Genomic DNA, 24,963 nt, shown 5'->3' on the forward strand with positions numbered 1-24,963 from the left:
AGGCTTTGGTCCATCCTTGACTGCTTTCCCAGGCCAAAAGCAGGGAGTTGGAAAGGAGGTGGAGCAGCCGGGGCATGAATTGGTGCCCACATGGGATCCTGGTGTGTTCAAGGCAAGGACTTTAGCCACTAGACTATCACATCAGGCCTGGAAGGAATTTTTTAAGGATTGTATCACACACAATCTCTCTCGCATGCACACACACACACACACACACACTCTGTTCACTGGTTCACTTCCCAATTGTCCACAACCTCTGGAGCCCGGCTAAAGCCAGGATTCAGGAACTCCATATGGGCTCCCATGTGGGTGGCAGCTACGTCTCCAATATGGGATGCACTTGCTGCCAGCAACAACTGAACCACAGTGCTGGCCTCTTAAGATGCGTTTTACGATTGTAAAAGATGTATAGCGTTACATTGACCTTGCTAACTGTGCTAGGGATAGAGCTCTGTGGAGTTAACTACACTTGCGTTGTGCAACCTTTACCAGCATCGTCTGCCAATTTTTTCCCAGAACATTTTCTGATTTTCTATCACCCCAAACCTGAATTCTATACCCAATCAATAGTCACCTTCCTTCCCTGGACACCCCAGGGAAGTCTTACTTTCTGTCTCTGAGTTTTACCATCTTTACTCCCTTCATCCAAAAATCGAGGCAGACGGCAGGAGATGCCTGGGCACTGGCTGTGCGTGATATCTGGGTTGTAGCAGGTGTCAATGTTTCCTTCCGTTGTAAGACTGAATACTATTTCCTTGTCTGTGTTCCATCTTGTTTACCCATTCATTCCCCAATTGGAAGTGGCTTCTGAAGGACAAAGAACAAAGCTTAAAGGTATTTTAGGAAGTAGGATAGTGTGGCACAGTGTATGGGGACAGACCGGCCCTGCTCTGGGCCCCTTGGCCAGTGGTGTTGGGGAACCCTTGCTCTGTCAGGGACTGGAGTCCTCACCTGGGAAAGCAGTGGGTGGGTTAGACTTGTGACACCTTCTCGGAAGATCTGTTCCTCATCCAAAATTCTGTTTCCTTGCTTAATTAGATGGCGAATTTCTGGCTCTGTGCGCTTCTGCTTTTAAAATTCACCATGACTGAAGCGGACATTTAGATCAAATGTTCTACCTTTTCCTCTAGCCTAGCCATTTAGCTCATTCACTCTGCTTTCCTTTTTATTTATTTTTCATGTTACAATCCCCCACCCCCGGCTCCACTCAAATGTGGCCTATGTCAGGAATTCGTGTGTCATTCTTGCACAGGTGCCATGCTGATCATCCGGTGCCAGCCCAGTGTTAGCGTCTGTGCTGCGTGGCCACTTGGTGCGGTTTCCTGTTCTCTTCGTTGTTGCACAGCCACCTGCCCAAATGCATTGCCCTCTGAATAGCTGTTTGAGCATACAGTTTTCAGATTTATTTCATAATAACTGGAAAAAACATTTAAACCTCAACGAAACAGGCTGGGTTTGAAAGATGCAACTTTCTCCAGTGAGCAGTCACAAGAAAGATGATTAGGAAGGAAGTATGTTAGGCTGTGTGTAAACCTTGGTTTCCATGTGGCTTAGTTCCAGTCCAGCGTTTTTAGGAAGGGCAGAGGAAGTGGTCCCACCCAATCAGTGGCCACCTTGAACGCATTAAAACTTATTAGTGGAGTTGCAGATGGCAAACATTTGGAGACCAATACATTTTTTTTTCCTCTCTGAATTGCCTTCTGTTTAGAGAGGATTAAATAAAAGCAGTGACTACATCAAACATAATACTACCATTTTTAGAATGGAGGGGCCCTGTGACTTTATGAAATAACGTGTGGCGCAGGCCTCGTAATTCAAACCCACCCGTGACTGGGATCTCCCATCTCTGCCCAGTTCCTCCTGGTGGTCTCTGGGTGCTTCCTCTCCAGCCTTTGCTTCCAAGGATCCTGTCTGTGGATCAGAGTCAGGCGAGCCACAGCATGCCTAGGAGTTGTTACCCTACATCCTGGAGCGAGAGAGAGAGCCGGTGTGCTGTAGCTCTGTCTGCCTAATAGGTCCTGGCCTCTGTGGGGGCCATGGTCTTGTGAGCATTTGGGATCGTGAGTGGACAGGAGGCACTCATGGGCCTGGTCTCAAGGCCTTTGTATTTGCACAGGAAAAACGATTCCTGGGGATGTGGGAGGCTGGGTCCCTCCACCTTGCACCTCCTGACTTCTCTATGGAGGGAGGGCGAGTGATGCTGGAATCTGGGGATCGCTGTAGGGGCCGCCCCTGGCCTCTGTGCCTGCCTTGCTTCCTGCAGCTTTGTGGTTCAGGCTGCCTGACTGGCTCAGGTTGAGACTGTCAGCATCAAGGTGGTTTTAAGCCCCCTAAGTTTTTTTATAATCAAGTGTTTTAGGGTATAAGTGGTTAGGTTGACTGTGTGTGCAGTTGCTGCCCCCCAGTATCGGGGAGCTGTGGTAGGCAGTGTGATACGGCATGTTAATCTGCCACCTGGAATTGCCACATCCCAAATGGGAGAGCTGGTTCTTGTCCCGGATGGCTGATCCAGCTGCTTGTAATGGATCCTTGCAGGCAACGGGGGTGATTAAAATGCCAACACCCAGCGGGAGACCCGGGTTGTAGTTCCTGGCCCTTGGCCTTCAACCCCGTATGTGCCTGGCTGTTGAGCCGTTTGGGGAGTAAACCAGCAGATGGAAGATGTTTTTGCTCTCTCACTTTTCTCTGCTTTTTAAATTGATCGGTCTTATATGGTGTTGTAACACAGTTGGATAAACTGGAAGGTGAGCCAAGCGCTTGGGCTCCCGCGCCCATGTGGGAGACCTGGGAAAGCCTCCCAGGTCCTGGTTTCAGCCTAGACTTGGCATGGCCATCGTGAATGCCTGCGGAGTAAATCAGCAGATGGGAGGCTTTCTCTTTCTCTTTTTTCTGTGTGTGTGTGTGTGTGTGTGTGTGTGCACGAGCGCGCATTGCGCCTCCCTCTCTCTGAAGCTACCTTTCAAGGAAATCAGTAAATCTCAAAAAATAAGCCTTAAGGTGATATTTGCGTGGGAATTAGTTCCACGCTCGTTCTGCATTTACCCCAATCTGAGGATGCTCTGATTCTTCATGGGACTGGGCAGAATATTTGTGTAGGAGCTAGGTACACCCTCTCATGTATGTTCCATCATCTTGGGATGACTTGTCACACGTGAAATGCAGTGAGTGTGGACAGCCGTTCAGCTGCATTGATTAGGGAACCAGGTCAGGAACATGTGCGCCTGTCCCACACAGATGCGCTGTCTGCTCCCAGGTAAGGGATATGTACACCTGTCCAATGCGCATTGCTGTCTGCCCCCAGGTCAGGGATGTATGCACCTGTCTCACACAGATGCGCTTTCTGCTCCCAGAGTGTATACTGCATAGCTGGTTGAATTTGCAGATGTGGGGTACTGACTGTGTATGCCTTTGTGGGAGGAAAGGCTCATGTGTGGGCATCTTCCAGGTCTCCCACCGAGTACAGGGTCCCACACACTTGGGGAATGTTCTACTCTTTTTCCTAGGCTAGTAGCGGGAATGTGGATCAGAAACGAAGCAGCCAGGAGACAAACCTGTGCCCATTTGGGATGTGGACATTGTATGTGACAGCTTAACTCACTGTGTCACAATGCCCGCTCCAATTTTTATGTTTTTTTGTGGGGGGGGTGATATCATATTTACAATAGCAAGGGTGTCCCTAGCCCAGGGGATTAGCATTCAAAACTAAGAAATATGTATAGGGCCTGGGGGAATCTCTCAGTGTGTCTGGGAAAGCCCAGAGCTCTGGCCAGTCGTGGGTCAGTGTAGAAGCCCAGGGATTAGTTCACCTGTGGTGCCTTCCTCACTTTCCTCACTTTGGCTGACCGTTAACCCACTTGGTCAGGGTCAGTGGACATTGAGGGCACAGCACAGTGAGCATGGGTGTGTGTAGATGGTTGGTGTATGTGTGTGTGTGTGTGCATGCTTGCACGTGTGTGTGTAGATGGCTGGTATGTGTATGCATGCTTACACATTGTGTGTTTGTGTGTGTGTAGATAGCTGGTGGGTGTGGTGTGTGCCTATGTAGAGTTGTGTCTGTATGTCCCTGGTCCATGTGTTTGTAGATGACTGGTATGTGTGTGTCTGCATGTACACGTGTGTATGTGTCTGATGTGTGTGGTGTAGGCGCATGAGCGTGTGGTGTATGGAAGAGGAGAAGGCTCTCTGGGCTAGGAGCTGGGGTCTGGGCTGCTGTGGCTTGTGTGATGTCACCACAGGCTGAGGGTTATAGGGACGATGCTGCAGCACCATGCCGAGGAGGGCAGGCACTGAGGTCCCCGGCAGAAGTGCTGTCCCGGGGTTGGGCAGAGTCAGAGAGCCTCAGTGTGGATGCTCAGTGTTTCCCCTGCTCCAACCAGCCTATGTCAGGCCTCGACCACCCGGGAGGCCCATCCTGTGGGCTCTTGGTTTGTGCCATCATTCACACCTTAGGCCTCTGGGAGGTGCAGAACCCACAGCATGACTCTTTCATGCAGGGCTGGGATGGTGCTCAGGGAGCCTGCCAGACCTGAAGTGACACGACAGGGCTGGAAGGGTGGGGAGATGTGGGGGGGATCCCTGAGAGGAAGACCCTCCCCCTTGTGTGTGTGTGCTGAGTCGGCTCTGAGCGAGGAGGAGAGAGCGGCATTCGCCCTTACCTGCATGGTCTTCTGGATGAGAGGTTGAGCAGCTGAGTCTTCTTGGGGTAGAATATAGAGGGTGGGGGAGGTGGAGGAAGCAGAGCAGCTGCCTCCTGCTTCATGTGTAGGGGCTCATGACAGAATCATGAGGGGTTGCAACAGCCCTATCTTCCCACGGGGACGTGTAGGTGGTTGGTACCATCCAGGGACCCCACGTTGTTGGTGTGCTTGCCTGAGAATGCCCCAAGAGGGCACATGTGCACCTTGGCCTTAGAGAACACCAAGGCTTGGGATGGTGACCACTTCTCTGTGTGTCCCCCAGCACACAGCACAGCTCATGTGGGGGCATCCTGGCCGGGGCGGGCTGGGCCCCAAGTGGTGCTTCCTGCTGACCCAGGCAAGGGTGTCCGTAAGGGCCTTGAGCTTGGGCCAGCAGTGGAATGCTCCCCGCTCCCTAAAGAGGCTGTGGTTGCCACAAAGCTCCTTGATGCTGTTCCAAGGGTAATGGCCATGGCAGTTGGAGGAGGAAGAGGTTTGGAAAAGGCACTGGGGTTTGATGTCTTGAGTGTTTGGTCACCATGCACTAAGAGACCTTGAGATGGTTTGTTTAGAGTGGTTTTTAAAAAATTATTTTTAAATATTTCCTTCATCCCCCCTCCCTCCATCCCTCCCTGTTTTCCTTCCTTCTTTCCAAAGGCAGGGTGAGGGAGAAAAAGAGGATGTTTTCCATCTCCTGGTTTCCTCCCAAAGCAGCCACAATAGTCAAGTATGGCCAGGGGAGGAGCCTGGAGCTCCATCCAGGTCTCCCTTGTGGCTTCCAGGACCCAAGGACCTGGGCCATCTGCTGTCTCCGTGACACACTAGCAAGGTGTTGGATGGGGATCAGAGCATCTGGGACTCAAACTGGGGCTTAGAAACTGTGCTCAGATACGGGATACTGGTAGCGTTTAACCCACTGCACCATATCACCAACCCAGAGACTGTGTGCTTTAAAGATGGGAGTGCTACTGAATTCCTGTGAGGCTCGGTTGCTAAGGTGGCCCGGCATAGCCGTTTTATTCAGCTTTGGGGATCCGAATTTCTGATGTTAACGTTGTTCTAGAGAGGCAGTGGGATAGATGGGTTTTGTGCCAGACCTCCCAGGTCTAGTTTGTAGTTGTGTGTTGGGGTTGGGACAGTTTGATGCTCACAATCATGCAGTTTGATGTGGGAGGTTTATAAAATGGTTTATAAGCCCTCCCTTCCCCTCTCTCCAACCTACCCATCCCTTCCCACTGCTCTGCCCACTCCCCTGATCCCGCTCCACTCCCAGCCCTGGCATAAAACCTTGCAAGGCACAAATGAGTTCTGTTGGTCACTCACTGGGCTGCTTCAGGTAGGCAAGGAATTCTTAGAACACCAGAGTGGGGCTGGAGGGACTGAGTGCCCTCCCACGGAAGAGAACTCACCCGGTCGACATTCTGTTGTCATTCAGCGGCCAGCTAATGGCCACTTACTGGAACGTGTTACTAGGTCTGCGGGGAGTGTTGTTAGAAACTGAATTATCCTGCATCCCTAGGGCCCTCTCTCCCTCAGCCTGGAGTAGATTCTGAGCCGCAGGAAGTGGCGCTGTGTTGCAATTGCAGTTGCATTGTTCCTTTGTATTATTTATTTTGTGTTTCAAAAATAAACGTGTTGCCTTTGAAGGGCGCTATAGAGACTGGCCAGCAGCCCTGGGTGACTGAGTGACCCACACACCAGGGCGTCCTAGGGAGGAAGCTGTGCAGCCTTGAGCTGTACCTGTCACCTCACCAAGCCTCCCCATCCTCACCTTTTTTTTTTTCATTTTATTTTTTTATTTATTTATTATTTTTAATTCATTAATTACATTGTATTATGTGACACAGTTTCATAGGTACTTGGATTCTCCCCACCCCTCCCCAAACCCTCCCACCATGGTGGATTCCTCCACCTTGTTGCATAACCACAGTTCATCCTCACCTTTTAATCTGCGGATGGATGTGATTTCCCAGGCACAGGGATAGGATGCTGAATGAAATGGTATGTGTAGAAACACTTAACGCAGCGGCCAGCACTTGCTAACTTTTGTCACAAGCTTCCTGCTGCTTCTTGACCAACTTAAAAATAAACAGCAGTGACCCAACATGTCTGTGTGGTAGGCGGGAATGTTGAGAGTCAAGAGATGCTGGAAGAATGCAGTGGACCCCTTGTTTGCTTCTGGCCTTGGGACATCCTATCACCTTCCTCCCACACAAGAAGGAGGCATCAGCATGAGGCATGGCTGGGCAATGCCATCCCTTGTGCAGCCATGGGCTCCTGTCAGCCCGCCCACCTGCCCAGGCAGCCCTGCTTCTAAAGCTCTGATGAACAGTAGTACCCTTCTAGTTGGCCAGAGGAGGTATGGCACCTGTGACTGAGTCAGGTGTCTTCGGGGAGACAGCCACATCATTCCAGTTCTGCATCATGCTTGTAGCTCAATGGGCTCTATCCTTTCTGAAGTCAGTGACACAATTGTCCCCAGCCCTCCCGCTTAACTGCTGTGGCTGCCTCCCTTCCTCCCCTGCAGGATTGGAGAGTAAATGGGTCACCTGCCAGCCTCCCTTCCTGATGGCACTGGGGCCCTGGAGTTTAGAAGTCAATTGACTTCTTGACACTTCCCTTCCATGCTGCTCCCAGGCTGGACGACATCCTGCAGTGACCGTGGGGTGGTGGCCAGCTGCTCATGTGCGACTGGCACACACTGGCATGCTGAGGTTTGCTGTCTTTCCTCCCTCCCCTCTAGAGTACAAGAAGAAGTATGGAGAGGAACACGGCTCCTGCCAGGCGGGGATCGCGGGCTTCTGCACCGAGGTGGGTGCCAGCACTGTGGGTGCGTCTCTTCCCTTGGGGGTGCTTGTTTCCTGGCCTCGTGTGTTTTGGGCCAGCGTTGGAGATCTGGCTTCTGTTCTAGACACCCGAGACCTGAGTGGGCATATTGTGGTCCTCACACGTTGGGGAAAGTCGTTTATCCATGTGTGGGTTGGGTGATGGAGGGAGTAGGGGAACCAGCTGGCCAGAGACCACTGGGTAGAGTGGCCTGGGCCAGCTCATTGGGAGATTTCTATGGGGACATGGAAGGAGTTGAGCAAACGAGGGGCCCAGGTGAGCCTAATGCCTGGCTGTGGGCAGTGTGAACATGAAGCCTCACCCTGCTTTCTGTTCTTGCTCTGTGCCTCTGATCCAGTCCTATGTGCTGAAAACCTGTGCGGGCCCCTGCCCCTGTGCCTTGGCAGCAATAGCCTGGCCTTGAGTTGCACGGACATTTTTAAAATGTTTATTTCCCTCTGAAAGGCCTGTCCCAGGGAAGGGAAGGAGGGTTAGAGAGAGACAGAGAAGGAGAGAGATGGACTTTCCATTCATTGGTTTGCTGCCTAAATGCTTGCAACAAGCAGGGCTGAGCCAGGCCAGGCTGAAGCAAGGAGCCAAGAACTCCGTCTGGGTTTCTCACGTGAGTGGCAGGTGTTTAAGCACTGGAGTTTTCAGCTGCTGGCTTGCAGGCGGGTTAGCAAGGAGCTGGGTCACAGGTCAAGCAGCCAGGCCTGGAATAAGGGTTCTGATAGGGGAATGCTGCATCTCGAGCCGCAGCTTAGTTCACTGTGCCACAGTGCCCACCCTTGGAGAAGTCCCTTCCTTCCTGTCTTTCAAGATTCAGTTTATTCTTTTTATTTGAAAGGCAGAGTTACAGAGGGAGAGAGAGAGAGAGAGAGAGGTCTGCAGTTTGCTGGTTCATTTCCCCAATGCACCCATAAGGGCTACTGCTGGGACCAAGCTGCCCGTTGGGCATCAGAAATGCTGTCTAGGTTTCTCATGTGGGTGGCAGGTATTCGATCACTTGTGCCAGCACTGGCTGCCTTCCAAGGCCTACGTTAGCAGGGGGCTGGGATTGGGAGCTGAAGCTAGGTGTGCAGTGGGTGGCCTCTTCACCCAGATGCCCACCCAGGACTGCTGCCCTTCATTTCACCTGTCATTTCTTAAGATTTCTGTGACCCTTGCTGCATGCAAAGTGTCAGACTAGGCTTCTTGTGACACCAGCATCCATTTAATTATGCAGAACACAAGAAGATGCTGTTCACTCCTCCTCTAGTTCATCGGCAAAAAAAGAGAGGCTGCTTTGTTCCCCTGTTTTCAATTTTATTTGAAAGCCAGAGTTATAGAGAGAGAAGGAGAGACACACACACAGAGATCTTCCATCCATTGGTTTACTTCCAAAATGGCTGCAATGGCTGGAGTTTAGCCAGTTTTGAAGCCAGGAATCAGGAGCTTTTTCTGGGTCTTGCAACTGGGTGGAGGGTTCCAAGGACTTGGGTCATCCTCCACTGCCTTCCCAGGCCACAAGCTTGGAGCTGGATAGGAAGCAGAGTAGCCAAGACATGAACTAGCACCCATATGGGGTCTTGGCATTTGCAGGTGGAAGGTTACCTTTTTGATTCAAAACTGTGGCTCCTTAAAGTCTTTTTTTAAATAAAGATTTATGTATTTTTATTGGAAAGCCAGATTTACAGGCAGGAGAGACGGAGAGAAAGACCTTCCATCTGCTGGTTTACTCCCCAAGTGGCTACAATGATTGGAGCTGAGCTGATCTAAAGCCAGGAGTTAGGAGTCAGGAGCTTCTTCTGGGTCTCCCATATGGGTGTTGGGTCCCAAGGCTTTGGGCCATCCCTCACTGTCTTCCCAGGCCTCAAGCAGGGAGCTGGATGAGAAGTGGAGCACCCGAGACACAAAGTGGCAGTTGCAAGCCAAGGATGCAGCCGCTAGGCCATCACGCCAGGCCCTAAAGTCTTGTTTTTTAAACTTCCAAAACATATATCCCCCCACACCCTGTACCCAGCTTTTGTGACCTCATGACTTTGATTGTCAGCAGTCTTCTTCCAAAAAGGCTGTCATCATCAACATCATTATACACTGGTCCCCAGCCTGTCTCCTGTAGTCCATTTAAAAACAAAAACAAACAAAATGCGCTGATAGAACATGCCCCAGCGTGACTGTTTTATGGTGTGTGGCTCCGTGGTGTTCTGTGCAGACACAGCATGATTGCTGTCACCCCCGCACTGTTTCAGAATATTTTCATAATCAGCCATTCCTGACCCATGCGCCCATTCTTTGCCCTTGCGTCTTGTGCACCATAGCCTAAGAGATCTTCCAGCATCCCTCGTGTTACTCTGACCCCAAGCTTTCACAGTCCATGGACGATTAAAAGCCCCCACTCCGACAAGCCTCGGCCTTTGGGGCTGGCTCTCCAGGGTCACCGCTTGCATTCTCTGGTGTGAGCAGAGCAGAGGAGGGGCAGGGGCTCATGCCAAACAGTGAGCTGTTGTCCCAGCAGTACCTGGAGGATGCTACTGTCTGCCATTTAAGCTCAAGGAGGAGGAAGATGGTGGGTGGGTTCTCACAGTGTCTTCAGCAGCTGCAAGGAGAGGGTAGAAAGGAGACATTTGCCATCATTTACTTGCAAACCAAGGAGTGTGACAGACCTCCCTCTCAAGTGCGTCCCTCCCTATCAACCATTCTTACTGTTTCCATTCACTCCCAACTCATTTCTGTGACATTCCGCTCTGCTCAGAATTCCATGCCAGGCCCTGGACATGGCACCTCCTCTCATCCTCACTGTTGAGACCAAAACCTGACCCTTTGCCTGCCTTACTCTGCTGCCAGCACCCAGCAATCCAGTCCCCTATCCTGTACCCACCACACAAATTTTCTGTCCATGTCCTCTGCTACCCCACATGTCTCTGTCACATCATGCTGCCGCCAACCCATTGCAGAGTCCCTGTTGCTGCTTCCACCTTACTGGGTTGTGGACAGGTCCCGCGTGGTGGCCAGCAGCATCCCTGAGAAAATGAAAGTGAACTCAGGGCCCCTGTGACTTTCCATCCCACTGGGAGTAAAGGTTTGACACCTGCCCCGTCGCCTCGCAGGCTGTCCTACCTTTTCAGTCTCAGCTGTTTCCTGGCCTCGCCAACCCTGTCTGCTCACAGTCTCCAGTCCCCGTGACTCGGGGCTGCTTTTGGAACAAACTCATTGGAAAAGCTAGGGATAGAGTTGTGTGTCGGTTGGAGGGAGGACACATTATCTGCTGGTTCACTTCCCAAATGGCCTCACTGGGCAGGCCTGGGTCAGCCAGGAACCTGGAGCTCTGAGCACATCTCCCAGGGACCCATCTCCCTCCGCGTTCTGTGGCATGTTAGCAGGGGACTGGATCAGAAATGGGGCAGCCAGGACTTGGGCTGCTGCTGTGGTCCGGGAAGCTGGTGTGGTAGGTGGCATCTTAACTCCTCAGCTGAGGAGCTCTGAAGTTGGGGGGTTAGACCCCCCCCACTGGCAACTTGCATACCAGAGAGAGTTCCCACTTGGCGGTTTTCCAGTTCATCCATCGCGTGTTGTCTTATGACATGTTAACAGTTAGCTCTAATGTCCTACTCCCTGATTAATAGTATCGTCTAATATCCTTATCAACTGTTAGTCGTTTGTGTTTGGCTTTCTGGAAATTGCTTGCTTATGTTCTTAGCTTGTTGTAGTTTTGTGTTGTTGTTTCGTTGTTTTACTGATCTGTATTTTATATTCTGGTTTCATTTGTTTTTTAGCACTGGTCACTGACTCCTTATGTGTGTTACAGATTTTCCATTGGTGTATTTCTCGTCATTTAAGTTGTTCATGTCGTCTTTATGGTGCTGGTATGAAACCTTTTGGATTGGTTGAATCAGTCCTTTGGGATTCTAGAAACTTACTTGACTTAGGAAGGGTACTTTCTCCTTGACAACAAAATATTCACCTGTATTCAGTGGACGTCTGCAGACCCCATCACTTCTGGCCCTCAGCTCCTGCCGGCCTCTGCCATGCTGCCCAGCCCAGCCACACCTGCGCAGCATCAGCAGGGTTTCTCCCTAAGTGCTGTGCCTCTTTTCCTCTGTAGGGTTGGCCTGGGGGCTCCTCTGGCAGGTGGCAGTGGGGTTCTGGCCTCCCTGAGGCGACAGTCACCATCCAATCACTGAGGTGGGGCCGGCACAGTGAGGCCTGAGCTAGGGCGAAAAGAAAGCAGCCCACAGTGAAAAGGGCTCCAGGAGTCCAAGGGTAGAGGCACTCAATCCGTCCCGAGGGACTCCCCCAGCCCAGTCCAGTGATGGGAGGTGGGGGAGCAATCCGTAGGGTGCTTCTCTCTTGGAGCTCTTGGCCAGGACCGATCACTTTTTTAAAAAAAAAATTTGCATTGTTAATTCTTTTGGAATTTTTTTTTAACATTTAAAAAAAATATTTACTTATTTTTATCCGAAAGATTCACAGAAAGAGAGACAGAAATATCTTCTGTCAGCTGGTTCACTCCTCAAGTGGCTGCAACAGCTGGAGTTGAGCCAATCTGAAACAAGGAGCCAGGAGCTTCTTCCAGGTTTTTTACGTGGCTGCAGGGTCCCAAGGCTTTGGACCATCCTCTGCTGCTTTCCTAGGCCGCAGGCAGAAAGCTGATGGGGAGTGGAGCAGCTGGGACACAAACTGGCGCCCATATGGGAGGTGGTTCCTTGAAGGTACTTAGCCAGTTGGCCCCTAGACTTTTTAAAAATATATACTGTATGATGTAAAGTAACCTCATTGTTTCACTGGGTATCTAGCTGGGTGGTCAGGTGATTTTTTTCTTCTCATCATGGATTTGAAACTCCATTGGCCATGCGCAACATCTGCCTGGTTCCCTCTCAGGAAGAATCAGGTGGTATAACTGGTGCGGCTGTTGTTCCTGCTGTGGGAGCAGTGGCCCAGTGTGCCTGCAAGTGACTGATGTAGTGGACAGCAGTGTGGTTGGGAAGGCTTTTGAAGCTGAGCCTGCCTGGCACTTGGGGAAAGGGCCAGGCCAGATTGGAGGCTGTGCTGTGTCCCAGCCATGCACGTGGGCAGGCTAGGCTGATGCTTCAGGGACACCTGAATGATGGATGAGGGATCAGGAAAAAGGGGGCGGTGACTGGAGCTCTGGGGAGCAGGGGAAGCAGGCTGAGAGCCAGGTTTCTGGAGAGTGCTGGTTGCCTTGAGAAGGAGCTACAGGAAGGGATCTGCTGCAGAGTGCAAGATACCTGATACTGGAGACTTGGCCTTCTCTGAATGCGTCTTCTGAGTGCGGGAGCTTAGGGCTGACGCTTGCTGGAAGCTCTCAGAGGGGTATGTGCCTAGACAGGGCTGGGGGTGTGCATGTCTTTGGAAGGAGCAGAAGGTGGGCTCTCCGTAGAAATTGGGACTGAGAGGTACTGGTGACATAGCACCTGGGAGGGAGCTGTCACTGTGGCCCCAGCCCCTGGCAAGTCAGTGAGGCTGGCAGGAGGCTTGGAGGCATCGGGGAGGGGTGGTGTGTGTGTGCGCACGTGCACGTGTGTGTTGGAGGAGGGAAGCTCTGAGAGGTGCAAGGGGCCTGCTGGAACTCTAGCACCTAGCAGAGGTTTGGGGTATGCTGATGGGACCCTGTGGATGCAGAAGCCTAGGGCTAGGCTGGGGTGGGATAGGGTGGGAGGGGAGGCAGTTGGTAAGAAGGCAGCCCCTCGAACTGCTGCCCCATCGGTTGACCCCAGACCACTGTCTCCTGGCCCAAGTGGCTTTGGTCTCAGCTTTGGTTCCCAGGCTTTTGGCCTCCTTGAACTGGAGGTCTTTGAACTCGTTGTCTCCCTCCTCCCAATTCTAGGACTTCAGCTGAGCAGAAAATGTGGCTGCAGGGGTTGGGAGCCAAATGGGGGATGCTTCCCTCCCCCTTGCCCTCTAGCTGACTTCCTCTTATGGGCCTGCCTTTGCTGGGAGCCAGTCTGTCCATTCATCAGGCCATACAGTCATTGGCCTCTCTGACCTTCTGGCCATGACCATGTTGCCCCAGAGTGTTCTGGCATTGGGGAACTAGAAGGTCAGTGCCCCAAGGGTCTCAAATCTCTCTGGGTTGTGGGGAGCCCCAGGAGCAGGGCCAGTATCCGGGAGCTTTCTCTATCAGACTGGAAGGACAGAGTGATGTGGACACTGCTGCTGGCATTGGAGGAGCCTGGAGACCCCAAGGTGGACGCTGGGGGTTCACCACGGCCTAGGACCCCCACTGCCAACTCCCATCCACTCGCAGTACCTTGCTGAGGTGCCCCTGCTGTGCAAAGTCTGCTCTTAGGGAGAAGCCTTCCTGGTGACCGCTGGTGGGGACTTGGGTGGCGTGGTTGTGACTCCAGTTAGCATTTCTATGTGTGACATTTGGGCAGACGGGAATATGAGGTGGCCAAAGTTGGGAGCTTTCACAGGACTGAAAACAGATCGGAATTAAGATCTTCCATGGCCTTCGAGAGAGCATCTTTCAACTTTCGTTCTGCTCTAATCTGAATCCTCACACAGCAGCTTGTCTGTCAGCAGCCAGCCCACCTTGACCATGCCCCATGTCACCTGAGAAGCTGGGCAGAGCTGGGCCTGGCTGGTGCTGGGATTGATGAAGATGTCAGGGTTCCACATCTACGTCTTGCAGAGCCCTCGCTGTCCTGTTTAGGCTGAGGCTTGGAGCTGTGGCTTGTGGACAGTTGCAGGTGGAAACTGCTGGCCCCACGTACCACTGGTACTGGGTGCGGATGCTGTTGGTGTCCAGCAGGGCCCCTCATCTCTGCACCCTGACTGCAGAGTCCTCTCCAAGCTTAAACTTCTGAGGCACTGCTCACTGTCTTTGTCACACCCTTCCAGACACAGTGGTGTCCCTCACAGGTGACAGGAGAACAAATGAATGCCCACCCCCAAGGCTGTATGGCCTCCCTGTTTTGTCATTTCAACCCTTTGGGATAAAGCTATTTATGTCATAGTTTGCATACTCCCATGTCACCACACCCCAAGGATGTCACCCAAAGGAATGCTTTATCTCTGTCCCTATGGTCTCATACACAGTTGCAGGGTACGTTGTTGGGTGAAATATGAATGATTTTCATTAAACAAATGTTGATGCATTCTTTTTATTGCGCTTGGGGAAGGAGGCCCAGAAGCCTTGGCCAAAGACATTGAGCAGACCTGGGGGCTTTGTGGCCTGGGCCTGGTGGGGGTTTCCTTTCAGTGTTTGTGGGACATCAGCTTCACCAGCTGCTCTGCAGTTGTGAGATGATGTTCTCATTTGAATGCTGATTTTTTTTTTTTTTTAATAACAAGCTTGTTGAGGCAACGCAATGGCTCATCAGGTTGATCCTCTGCCTGGAGTGCTGGCATCTCATATAGGTGATGCTTCAAGTGACGGCGGCTCCTCCTCTGATGCAGCTCCTTGCTAATGGGCCGGGGAAGCTGTGAGAGCTGACCCAAGTGCTTGGGCCCCTGCACCCACATGCAAGCCCTAGGAGAAGTTCCTGCCTCCCAGCTCTGGGTCAACTCAGCTCTGGCCATTGAGATGATGTGGAGAGTGAATCAGAAAATGGAAAATCTCTCTCTGTCTCTGCCTCTGTGACTTTCAAGTAAAATAAATCATGTTTAAAAAAATCAACCATGTTACAGTCAGTAAGTCGTACAGTACAAGGCAGTATGTAGCATGCAGAGGTGGGTAAGCTTTGACAAATGTGTACACCTGTGTGACTGCAACCTCAGTCAAGACCAGGACATTCCAGTCATCACTCTAGAAAGTTCCTCACACCCCTTGGCTGGCAGTGCCCCCCTCTGAACCCCCAGAGAGCATGGTTCTGACTTCTGTCACCATAGATTCTTTTTACTCATTCTGGAATTTTGTATAAGCAGACTTGCCATATGTTCTCTTTTCCTCCGATGGCACTTTGTGTAAGATTCAGCTGAGTGTTGCAGATTGAGAAAAGATCACAGCGGCATCCAGTGTGGGGGCATTGCAGCGAGGGCACAGGGAGAGCGGAGTGTGCGTACAAAACTAGAGTCCGCTGAGAGGGTCGGGGGCGCAGTGGCAGGAAGGGAACTTTGTCTAGCTGGAAGAGTTGACATGTTGGGTTTTTGCCAGAGCCCTGTGCTCTTGGGAAACAATATGTTCTAGAATTGCAAAAAACACAAATAAAATAAACTTTGGGGGTAGGAAGCAGAAAGGATTCCTGTAATCCCATCATTCAGTGTGAGAAGCGCATCCATGCCATGGGATTTATCCTCCAGGTCTTTCTGTTCTCACTTTTTAAATAAGTGATTTATGTATTAGAAAGGCAGAGCTATGCAGAGAGAGCAGAGACAGGCAGAGAGAAAGATCTTCCATCTTTTGGTTTACTCCCTAAATGGCTGCTACAACCAGGGTTGGGCCAGACCACAGCTGGGAGCAAGGATGTGAATGCAGGGACCCAAACATTTGAACCTCTTTCTTCTGCTTTCTCAGGCACATTAGCAGGTAGCTGGGTTGTAAGTGCAGATGCCAGGACTCGAACCGGTGCCCATATGGGATACTGGTTTTGTAGGTGGCAGCTTTACCTGCAGCGTCACAGCACCAACCCCACATTTTTTCTTTTCTTTCACAAAACGTGATTGTAGCACCCATACTGCTTGGTATCCCTTTTGAACTTGAAAGCACTTTATGACTGTCCCTCAGTGCTGTGGATGGGCTGCAGAATTTTTGATGCTGCATGGATGCTGAGAGGGCTGTTTAGAAGCCCTGTTGTTGAGTCTTCAGGATGTTCTCAGCATCTCAGCTGTGAGTGAAGTCACGCACATGTCTGCGCCAACTACTTGAGTCATGAACTCCTGTGGGGGCATTTAGGGTTATCATGCCTGTGGTCATCGCATGGTTTGCAATGTAGTGTGCTTTCAGGCCTGTTGACCGTCTTGCCCACATGTAAACATGGAGGACCTTTGGTGACATTGAGGCTGCTTGTAAGAGTCCCGTCTTATAGCCCGTGATTTATTTTCATTTCATGGACCACTCTGGCCTCTGGACCTTTGTTCTGAGTCTGCAGTGGAGCAGGGAGCCCCTGAGCTGTGCTCTGGACCCAGGTTCCTGGAGGATGGTCCTGTGTGGACTGCAGGGCTTGCCCTGGTAGACTGTTTTGGCACCGCTGACTGTGCTCACTGGCTCCAACTTGCTGTGGGGTAGGCAGGTGTAGTTGCTGGGTGATAGCTCAGGTCCAGGCCATGGGGCATTTCCGCCTTTTTTTTTTTTTTTTTTGAGCATAGTTCCTTGGAGTTTTGATATTCTACAATGCCATGTGTTTTCCATTTCCTCTTTGATCCTGGTGTATAGTTGCAGCAGTGTAAGTAGGTGTGGCCTCTCTGGGTCAGAGAGGGAACCTGATGTGTCACCCTGCCACCTTGTTCAGTCCTTGTTGTATCCTCGGCATCAGTAATCCTGTTTGTGTAAGAGAGTCCATAAGAACCTGGTACGTTTGTTTTTGAATTCTTGCTTGGTGTAGTGTCTCTGCTTTTGTTCAGGGTTGGCTATGCCTGAGTTTCTCATTGCATCCTGCCTCTGCTTTTGTCCTTGTTAACCTTTGGGTTCCTTGTTTGGCAGGAGTTGGTGGTGATGGGTGCCCCGGGCTCCTTTTACTGGGCTGGGACAGTCAAAGTGCTGAACCTGACGGACAACACCTACTTCAAGCTGAATGATGAAGTCATCATGAGCAGGCGGTACACCTACCTGGGTGAGTACCAGGAGATGACAGGGAAGAAGTAAGGGAAGAGGAGCGAGTTTCTCCATATTCACAAATGAGTGCGTTGTTGGCGGAAGGAAGAGCTAGTTTTGCACCTCTTGTTCTACTTAGCAATGCGTTTGTCGTCTAGTCCCCCGACACATGGAAAGTAGAGGGGAAATCATCAGCTTTGGGATCATCTCAGATGAAGTTTCTTTGGAGATCCCTCCAACTGAGCTGCTGGTCTCAGAACCCCAACCATGAAGAGACTATGTCAGCCAGTGGATTCTGAATAGGTTTCATCGCGATTGGAATGGCAAGATTGACAGCAATTCAGAACTGTTGAACTATCAAAACTGCTTGAGCAGGACCCTCAGAGCAGGATCCTCAGAGTGTGCCTCGCATCGGGGACCTGGGATGGGTGGGAGGCTGGATGGGGCTTCTCCCTTTGTTTCTCTCCTGACCCCAGATACAGGGGGAAAAAAACTGATGATATTAGTATGAAAACAATGCCATTACCCACTTTCCTGTAGCCCTTGACCCTTTGTACCCCAAGTAACTAAGTAAGATTATTAAAAATAAATAAATGAAAGTAGAGGGGGAGTCATAGGAGGGAACCAAGTTAAAACTTGGAAGTTCAGTGAAACGTCCAACACTTACATCTCAAGAGACGCGAGCATTTTATTATTTCACTTCCTTATTTTAGCAGTTACTCAGGTTCACTAAAGGAATACAAGAAAACCCTGGCTTTTTGGGGGAGAGTGGGGGACAGGGTCTCTACTTCCTGGGTACAAGACTCATTATCCTAAGACTCGAAATTGTCAGGACAGAGGGCAATCTAACGGTGAAGTTGAAGGAACAGATCGGAAGGGCGGTGGTTTGGCCTAACATTTGAAGTCACTGGTCATGTACACCATATTGGACCTGAGTTCGATGCCCAACTCAGGTCCTTGGCTCTCGCTTCCTGCTAAGTCAGAATCTGGAAGGCATCCCTATTGGCTGCAGTATCTAAGTTCTTGCTGCTCATGTGGTTTCAGCCTGGCCGATCCTGGCTGTTGTGGGAGTTTGGGGAGTGAACTAACAGGTGAGAGCTCTCCTGGTTGCTTCTCTCTGTCCAAACACACACACACACTAAACATGGAAAGATTCCTCTAATTTTTCTCTACCTTTCCAAACTGCTAGAAAAAGGAAGACATAGTGTAGCAGTCCTTCCCAGTGGTGAGGCAGGGACCAGACACTGCCCATTTAAGAACAGAGATGAGCTGCCTTTGCTTGTGTCGGTAACGGAGCCTCACAAGAAGTTTCTAGTTAGGTGGTGGTAGGAAGTAGCTAACTTCCTTTGGCCTGTTCTGTGGGGCCCAGTCATGAGTCTTCCTGTGAATCTTTAGGGTGCTGGCTACTCCCCCAGCTCCTGCATGCTCGGATTTACTCAGCATCTGCCCTAGGTCAAGCTATGCATCTAAGCACAGTTCCTTTCACTTCCTGTGCCAGCCTTAGATTCACCTGTTGTACTTAAAGAGACTGACCCGGAAAGAAGCGTATCTTGCTGATGTTTCGTGGCTTGGTGGTGGCAGACGGTGGTCCAGAATCTGAAGTGTGGAGTTCCTCTCGACTGGAGGAACCACTGAGACAGCACCTGTGCCTGTGGCCCTGCCCCTCCCAAGGGTGGGTCTCACATTTCCAAGGCGTGGCGTGTAGTGGGAACTCCGCACATGCCCACTGAGTGGCAGTGAGGAGAAGGTAGGAGGAAGGTGATTTGAGTGACAGCATAAGACTCTGTGACCCAGCCTTCAGCCCTCCAGGCCAGTGGCTTCTCGCAGCATCATGGAGGCCACACTCTACTGTGGGGACTGCTGGCATCCTCTGAGCTTGGCTGAGGCTCTCCTTGCCTTCGGCACTGAGAGCTTTGGCCTGAGGGTGGTCACGGGCATGTGTTGTCATCCCAGCTTATCAACACAGCGTGGAGTGTGGGGAATGCGTGGCAGCCCGTCTAAGGCTGACAGGAGCAGAACTCCCAACAGGGTGCTTGAAAGCAGGAGGCATACAGATCAGGTGCTGCTTTTGCTTTTGTTTACGGATCTCTTTTGCCTTTAAAGCCTGTGGCTGGCAGTCTCTCTCTCCCCCTGCGCATCCAGCCATCCAAAGGCTTATTTGCTTGTTTATATTAGAAAGGCAGAGTTATAACAGAGAGAGGATAGACAGAGAAAGACAGGGATTTTCTGTTTGCTGGTTCACTCTCCAGCTGGGCACAATGGCCAGATCTGTGCTGGTCCAATGCAGAAGCCAAGAGCTTCTTCCAGGCTTCTCACATAGGTATAGGCTCCTAAGGACTTGAGCCAAGCTCTGCTGCTTTTCCAGGCCATCAGCAGAGATGCTGGATCAGAAATGGGGCAGCCTGGACATGAACCTGTACCTGTATGGGTTGCTGGCGCTACAGACGAAGACTTGGTGTGCTGTGCTGGCCCTTGTGTTCACCATTGCTTTAGAATGAGGATGAGAACATGGTTATCAGCCAGGGCTCTGGAGGGCCACTGGTTGGCTGTGAATCTGCTATGTGATTCTGGGCATGCTGCTTAACCATGTGTGGCTCTTCTAAATCTAGAAAAGAGGAGAATCAACCTCCTTTTTACAGCTGTTTGAGTGAAAGAGATACTGGCATACAAAGACTTGTGCATAGCAAGTTGACTCTTAGCCCTGGATTCCATGCAGCGTACCTGAGTGCCCAACAGCAGGAGACTAAATGCTGCACCATGGTTATCTCCTGGAGCACGCTCAGCAACAGTGACACCGACTGCTCAGCAGCATGGAGAAAAGCACAGATGTTGTGTTACAGTTCCAGCAATAGCAAACCTAACAAACAATAATAGAGATCATGATAATGGCCACCAGCATTGGTTGTGGCAGGAGGGAACCTTTAGGGATAGTGATTCTTTAGTTGCATCCCGAGGGGCCCCCCAGAAGGTGCTCTCTCCTGCCTCCGAGGCTTTCTCTGCAGCCGGAGAAGACGAACAGCTGCCCTTGGTTCCCCCAGGATGGGCGCAGCATCACTAGAGAGAAGGATACACTCAGACACTTCTTCCTCTGATGGATGTGTTTCTTCCCTGACTTTCTTTCCCATCCCTGGTTCCTGCCCATCCTGTTCAGGCTACGCGGTGACGGCTGGCCACTTCTCTCACCCATCCACAACCGACGTGGTAGGAGGTGCCCCGCAGGATGAAGGCGTGGGAAAGGTGAGGGCCAAGGGCTGTGGGGTGGCTGGTGGGGTTGGTCCCCATGGTAGAAGGTTGCTCAGTTTCTCCAGCCTTACCTTGCTGCCAGTGACTGCTAGAAAAGCGAGACCTGTCCAGGATGCTCTGCATGTAAATGCTGCTCACACTCTCCATTCTTGGCTGAAGTTCCTCACTGCTGACTCTGTGTGTGTGTGTGTGTGTGTGTGTGTGTGTGTGTGTGTGTGTGTGTGTGTGTGTTAGAGAGAGAGAGAGAGAGAGAGAGAGAGAGAGAGTCATTAGACTGACCCCTGGCATCATGGCACCCTTCAAGAGATTGATGTTTATCACAGTCCAGGTTCAAGGCCCTGTCATCTTCCAAGTCTTCCCCACATTTGGCTTTGTCTTCTTGGGGCCAAGTCAAGCCCAGAGAGCCTTAAGGACTGTAGTTATGGCCTCAGTTATTCTCACACTTATTTCTTCCAGATTTTCAGAAGGAACATTGGAATCCCAAGACTGGCTCAAGACTGGGCTGAACTGGGAATGTATGGTTGGGTTTTCCCTAGAGGAACCACTTGAGTATTGGACAGCCCTCATAGATCTATGGCCATCTGAGACCTTGCAGGGAGAGGGTCCTGGCCTCCAGCGGCTGGGGTGACAAAGAACCGTGACTACTGAGTTTTTATTTCAGCATTCAGGGGTTCAGAATGGGGTGGGCATGCACAGGCTAGGCATCTGTATTTTTAACAAAGTCTCTGGGTTGTCTGTTGGGAAGAGTCGAGCAGAGGGAAGTGCTTCAGGCCCAAGCTGGGAGGGATAGATGTGTTTTAGGGTCTGGCCATATCTCCCAGGGCTCACAGAAGTGAACTCTGGATTCTGGGGCAGCCTGGATGGCTGAGAGCACCATGAACTGGAACCATCAGGCAGGATGTAGGGATGATGAGGCAGCGAAGTGAGGCCTGTGCGTGAGGCCAGTGGGGCTCCCCCCAGACAGCTGTTGGGGTCTGCAGCCCACCCGTCTGCATGGAGCTGTGTGCATCTTCCTCCACGCTCTGGCAGGCTTTGTGAAACTAGAATCTTAGGAAATGAAGCCAGACAGGGAACTGAGCAGAGAGAGTTGGGGTGTGTGGGTTGTGCAGATGAACTCCAGGAACTTCAGGAACAAGGCAGGGGGTCCGAATCCTGGAAGACAGGGAGCCGAAGGCTGTCCCTACATTGGTGGTGTCATCCAGCACTCAGGGGAACTGTGTGTTTCTGGGCATGGCTCTGGCCCTGGCCAGAGTGCTTGGCTTGGTAGTTCCCAGCATGGCCAGGAGTCCCACCTGTACTCTTGTTTTCTGATGATTGAGCTGACTGTGTCACTGCTGTTGGTCTCAAGGCCAGAGGTGTGTCACTGACTGAGCAAACCCCAGGGGACCCTGAGTCCAGGTTTATCAAAGAACATGATGGGCAAGCCAGTGGCTCTGGGAATGTGGCCATCAGGAACTCCAGAGTGGAGAGTCCTCCTCCAGTTCTCAGGGGACCTTTTTCTGTAAGATGTTACTTGAAAAAGAACTTCTATGATCCAGTACATTCAGGAAGTGGAACACAAGTAGCCATTGGTGAAACAGAGAGTTTTAAGTTTGCACGTACTCAGTAGAGTGATGTGAAGACCCATAGCCAAGTGGCTTATCTGATGCTTACCTCCGTGTTTCCCAAACAAGTACACACCTTTCCATGTACTCCTCTACCAAGGGCAGAGGGTCATTTTGGAAAACCACTGTCCTATATTGTGATACCTGAGAAAGCTCTGCCTAGTGGGAATGAAGCAAAGAGTTCAAGGTTGAATTGTGCTAGTGTTGTGGAAGCATCCAAGGGTCTCCTTGTAGGTGGCTTCCATACAGGTTGTGATACAGGAGCAGGGGGCCCCAGCCTCAGGAGTGAAGGAAGGAGTTGGGAACATCAGACCAGGCTGCCTTTTGCCTTGTGTAGCAGCTGCAGTCCACACACCTGCCTTGTGCCTGGCTTGCACAGAACAAGCAAGAACAAGCTATTGTTGCCCATCTTGGCTTCCATCCTAACTGGATCTTTTTCTTCCTTCCCTAGGTTTATATCTTCAGAGCTGATCGAAGGTCTGGAACCCTAATCAAGATTTTTCAGGCGGCGGGCAAAAAGGTGAGCTTCTTGGGAGAAAAAGAAACTGGTTTTTGTTTGAGGGCTGGGACCAGGTGGGAGTCAGTTACCGCTTTCCCGGAGTTTGATGCAAAGGTTTCAGGTTGGTTTGGTGGTCTTGTCCGTGCCGACCTTCTCAGCAGTGTTTTGAAGTCTGCAGGTTTCCTGGGGTGCCTGCTTCTTTTATGAGGTGGTGTGTAGGAAGATGAGTCCTTGGACTATTCAGCCCCATCTTTATGGGCTTATCAGCCAGCTCGCAGTGGGTGTGAACCTCAGGATTGCTTGGCTGAAATTGCCTGGTCCTCCCTGCGTTGAGGTTTTCTGGTTTGTTGGGCAGGAGGGAGGACTTTGGATGCTTGTCTTAGTGGAGACCTCAGTGGGCTCTGGGAGGAAGCACAGGATGCTGACAGTGTGGAAGGAGCCCGAAGCAGACAGGAGAGTGCTGGGGGCTGCTTTGTCATGACACTGCCCTCAGACAGCAGGAGAGAGGCTGTTCCTTCCCCAGGCCCCCATCTGTCCCTGTCCGTGCATCGTTCCACGTATTCATGTTGGGTATGCCGAGTCACTCATAAATAGAGCTTTGAGCACTTTTCACATCCTTCATCTCTAGACTTTGTGGCTAACAATAGCACCCTTGGGAAACTCCTCTGTCGGGACACAGTCCCTACAGGTGAGCGCAAAAACCATGATAGGGAGCAACCCAGACCAGGCCAGAGGGAGAAACCCACTGGCATACATTTGGCATAGGTGGGGGGCAGAACAGGCTGAACCCATTCATATCACCCGCTGGGTGTCTAAAACCGTAGACCTTTCTCTAGAAGGTCATCAGTGGGTGAGTGTGTATGGTGTCAGCAAACTCCACTCCACAAATGTTTCCACAATGGGAGGTGTGAAGTGAAGGGTTCCTTACAAAGCACACACCTGCTGCTCCTTCCTGAGCATCTGTGTTTAGCTGCAGCTGTGCCTCCTAACCTCCATCTCCCTGCCTGTGCTGGGTTCAGCCCAGTTCATACCTCCTGGTGTCATTCACAAGGTGGACTTATTCCTTCTTGTCTTCTTAAGATCTGCTTGGTTTGAATACTCAATGTGTCTCCTGCCCTCCCCAACCCAGGCTGTTCAGGATCCGTGGTAATACATGGGAGAGAGGGTGATGTGGAGTGGTCGGGGGACCCTGGAACCTACCTGTCCCAGCTTCTTGTAGTTCCATGCCGGTGAGTGTCCGTGTTGGGGCAAGACACCGGGAGAGCCTAGCCATCTTATCAGGCTCCAAGGCCATGGGGCCTCTTCTTGGGGGTTCCCACCCCAACCTGAGGTCACCCTTTGTTTTTGCTTTTCCCTCATGACTTTCTCACTTGCAGGTCCTTCCCACAATGTCTCCCAGAGCACCCCCATACCCCGCCACCCCAACATCATCTTTCTGAAACAGGCCATTGTCTCACTTTCTGTTTCTGGTTCTGCTTTCCCCCGGGGGCGAGGGTGGAAGTGAGGCAGTCTGAGTTCTGACTTCTGTATTACCTCTTAGGGAGAGGACGTGAGATACTTCGGGTTACCAGGATGCCTTTGCTTGCCCTGTATCCGGGATGGCACACAGAAGGCAGAGTTTTAACTCAGCAACCCCCAACTTTCTACTGGTATTCATGTCGGCTTTCCTTTGGCTAGAATTTGGCCACATGATTCTGTATCCTGGTTTCCACCTAGGACAAAAAAAAAAAAAAAAAAAGAAAAAGAAAAAAGAAAAAGCCAACCAAATGCAAACTACCCAATTCTGAACTTTTCTGGTTGATGTCCTTCAAGCAGTGTATATGAGGGATCACCAGTACCTGTACCACTCCCACACTACCTCAGGCACACAGCCCATACTTCTAGGGTGGTCGTGGGGAGCTCTGACCAAGGCACCCTCTCCTAAGAGCAAGTTATTGCCATCCTGGGGTTTTATGGGATTAATGGGCTTCAAAAGCAAGATAGGAAGCTTCATGTTTGGGAAGTTTTGATTTAACATCACTAGTGATGCCAAGTTAAATAGCCCATTGGAAAGAAGCAAACAGTTCCACAATGCCCGGCCAGGGAGAGCAGCCATGGATTTGCTTTTAAGGACTTTGTGGTTATTTTTAATGAAAGCACCAATGTGGGTGAGGTTGACAGGGCCACTGAATGGGTGGCTGGCCACTGGGTTTGTGTCCTTCCTGGCCTTTGTGATGCCAAACCTTGCCCGTGCTCTTCTTGCGCGGGGCCGAGCAGCGGCTTTGGCACATGATGGGCAGCTCGGGGAGGAGTTCCGAGCTGCCCCTACAAAGCCCTTCTGTGCCAGGGTCCCTGCAGGAAACAGATTATAGCAGTCCCTGCCTCTCTCTGCGTCAGCAGCTAGCTCACTGCAACAATCAAAGACAAGCTTGTTCGTCTTCA

General features: G+C 51.2%; 1 protein-coding gene across 1 annotated transcript in view; it reads left to right on the forward strand.

The window, feature by feature from the left end:
* ITGA9 (integrin subunit alpha 9) overlaps positions 1–24,963 on the forward strand; it is a 238,213-nt gene that overhangs the window by 27,481 nt on the left and 185,769 nt on the right. The window contains exons 5-8 of the mRNA XM_058657132.1: positions 7,420–7,487; positions 17,086–17,215; positions 20,348–20,433; positions 22,495–22,563. Coding sequence (XP_058513115.1) covers positions 7,420–7,487; positions 17,086–17,215; positions 20,348–20,433; positions 22,495–22,563 — 353 coding nt within the window. The remainder of the gene's footprint in view (positions 1–7,419; positions 7,488–17,085; positions 17,216–20,347; positions 20,434–22,494; positions 22,564–24,963) is intronic.

The sequence above is a fragment of the Ochotona princeps genome, chromosome 30 (assembly GCF_030435755.1).
Source record: "Ochotona princeps isolate mOchPri1 chromosome 30, mOchPri1.hap1, whole genome shotgun sequence".
NCBI classification, from domain to species: Eukaryota; Metazoa; Chordata; class Mammalia; order Lagomorpha; family Ochotonidae; genus Ochotona; species Ochotona princeps.